The sequence below is a fragment of the Eurypyga helias genome, unplaced genomic scaffold (assembly GCF_000690775.1).
Source record: "Eurypyga helias isolate BGI_N326 unplaced genomic scaffold, ASM69077v1 scaffold48708, whole genome shotgun sequence".
NCBI lineage: Eukaryota > Metazoa > Chordata > Aves > Eurypygiformes > Eurypygidae > Eurypyga > Eurypyga helias.
The window spans coordinates 1-2,740 of NW_010269749.1; the positions used below are offsets into that span (position 1 = coordinate 1).

Sequence of the window (2,740 nt, forward strand, 5' to 3'; positions counted from 1 at the left end):
GCCACTTTGCTGGCTCTGTGCTCACATGCTGATGCCCGGCCACATCTTCATCCCCACTCCACACTGCTTCTCATCAAGTCTCCATCGCTCTGGTCCCAGGCTCACCCCACTCAATCCTTCCTTTGCAGTCCCTATCCATGCTGCTCCCACCAAACCCCCTTCTCCACAAAGCCTCCCTGCTCACCCCGCAGTCCTTCCTGCTTCCCGCTCCCCACTCCTGCTCCCTCTACATCTTCACACCACGTTGCAAACGCCACAAACCTCGCTTCCCCTGCCCAACTGCTTGCAAAGACAAGCTACGGAAAGAGGGTGGGGGCCAACAGATGCGCGTGACGACAGGCAGTCTGGCGTATGAGGCCTCAAAATACCTTCTGTGGAAATTTCAAAGACAACATACCTAAGACAAAAGTACTTTGCTGATGCCTGGCCACATCTGACAACATACCTAAGACAAAAGTACTTAAAAAAGCCTGGGCAAAGTCAGGGTACACGCACCACCTAAAATACCATTTAATCCAAATGTGAGCTGGAATTTACCAGTTCAGGCTGATCTCTGCCTCTGAATTTCAGGTAAGCACGGAACAAGATGACAGAAGTCCCTTCCCCGGGGTAGGCACGGCGCGCAGGACTTGCGGCGAAGCATTTTGCTGTGCGGTTCTCCGGAACTCAGGGTGTATGAAAGATCCACATGAAGTTGTACAAGCTGTTAACAGTGACAAGCACTCTCTCATTTCCTAACATCATTAATCTATTTTTCCCATCAGGACTGTGTTCCCAGCAATAGCCAGGACAGAAGATTAAGAAAAAATACTGCAGACGGAGTAGCAACAGTAAAGCAGAGCGCTCCATTACACCTATCCGAAAACGTGCCCACTAAGCTTCAAAGTACAGACAGAAGGCAAAGCAGCATAATGTTTGCCATGAAAGATGAACAGAAAGGTGAAGAAATGAATTCCATCAGGCTCCATAAACGTGGGAGGAGATTTATAATTAAAAAGAGCCCAATTCTGATTTCCATGAACAGCTCCATTCTCAACCTGCCCACGCTGAAATCTGAGGATAGAAACAACAACAAGTGGAAAAGTCTCTATCAGATCCAAAAAGAAAGAAAGCGGATTATGAGGGAAACTTGTTCTAAATACAAGAGTAATAACAGAAGAATAATCACTCCTTATCATGTTTCTAGAATATTTGTGGAAGATAAATACAGAGTTTTATACTGTGAAGTACCGAAAGCTGGCTGCTCTAACTGGAAACGGGTGCTCATGGTTCTTAATGGGCTGGCTTCTTCCACAAAAGACATCCAGCACAACACGGTGCACTACGGAAACTATTTAAAGAGGCTGGATGGGTTTGATCACAAGGGAATTTATCATCGGCTCAACACTTACACAAAGATGCTTTTTATTCGTGAACCTTTTGAAAAGCTGGTGTCCGCGTTTCGGGACAAATTTGAACATCCGAACAATTACTACCACCCGGTTTTTGGAAAAGCCATCATTTCCAGATACCGTGTGAACGCCACCAAAGAAGCATTAAGGACAGGCTCTGGAGTCAAATTTAAAGAGTTCATTCAATACCTCCTGGACGTACACAGGCCAGTGGGTATGGATATCCACTGGGATCACGTCAACAGGCTTTGCAGCCCATGTTTAATAGACTATGACTTCGTCGGGAAATTTGAAAGTATGGAAGAAGACGCAAACTTCTTCTTGCACTTAATTGGTGCTCCACAAAATTTAACTTTCCCCAAGTTTAAAGACAGGCACTCCAATGAAGAAAGAACTACCACTAAAATTACACAACAGTATTTTGCACAGCTTTCTGCTTCTCAACGACAACGAAGCTATGACTTTTACTATATGGATTATTTGATGTTTAACTACTCAAAACCTTTTGAAGACTTATATTGACTTGAGAGCTGGGACATTTCCACAGTCACATCAGTTGAATTGCATAACAAATCCAGGTGGCTTCTGTTTATATATACTTGTCTGTTAGTAAACAGTTGGTTGAAGAGCAGGAAAAAACCCAACACAGAACATAAATGGCTAGTGATGTTTACACCTTCACCTTAAATGCCTCCTTTTTCAAATCATATTTTTTCTATAATTTCTCCATATGAAATGTCTGTACATATATGTAGAATATTCTATGTCAGGGCTCCCAAATAAAGCACATAATTTTCCATGCTGGTGAGGCCTGCGTTTGCACCGGGAGGATGGTTTGAAACCGAGGAAACACAGCTGGCAATTCTCCAGTAGAGCCAGTAGTTCAAGCTCTTTACTATTTAGAAAAACAGTCTGAAAGTGAGAGTACCAAGAAAAAAAAAATGCACTGAGTAATATTTATAGGTTGTTGAAATCCGCAGCACACGATGCCCTACACTAAGCAGGCACTATGTCTTTGAAGTTGTAGATTGTTATGTCCTGATATTTGTTAAGTTAGTTAGGGAGAAAAAGTCCCTCACACTTCCACTGTTCAAAAAACACGCTGGTGAAAACAACTCATACTTAATGACCATGGGAGTGCAGTATTAAACCAGATGTTGCAATTGAGAGCGAGGACGTGTTCTCCCCATACAATATTTCCCTTATGGCACATTTATCTGCAAAAAGATAAAATGCAGGCGAACATTTGCATCTTTATAAATGTTATTAAGATTCTTTTAATCCTTTGCATTAACATAAATCTCTGGTTTAATCTTCATAGTCACCAGGAATAGTAAATCTTTCCTTCA

The 2,740-nt window shown here is 42.6% G+C and overlaps 1 protein-coding gene across 1 annotated transcript; it reads left to right on the forward strand.

The window, feature by feature from the left end:
* Positions 1-764: 764 nt before the first annotated feature.
* CHST8 (carbohydrate (N-acetylgalactosamine 4-0) sulfotransferase 8) lies at positions 765-1,913 on the forward strand (the record flags this gene model as incomplete). The annotated part of the gene is made up of 1 exon (XM_010158195.1): positions 765-1,913. A coding segment is annotated over one exon (1,149 nt), but the record flags the coding sequence as incomplete, so codon positions are not given.
* Positions 1,914-2,740: the final 827 nt, after the last annotated feature.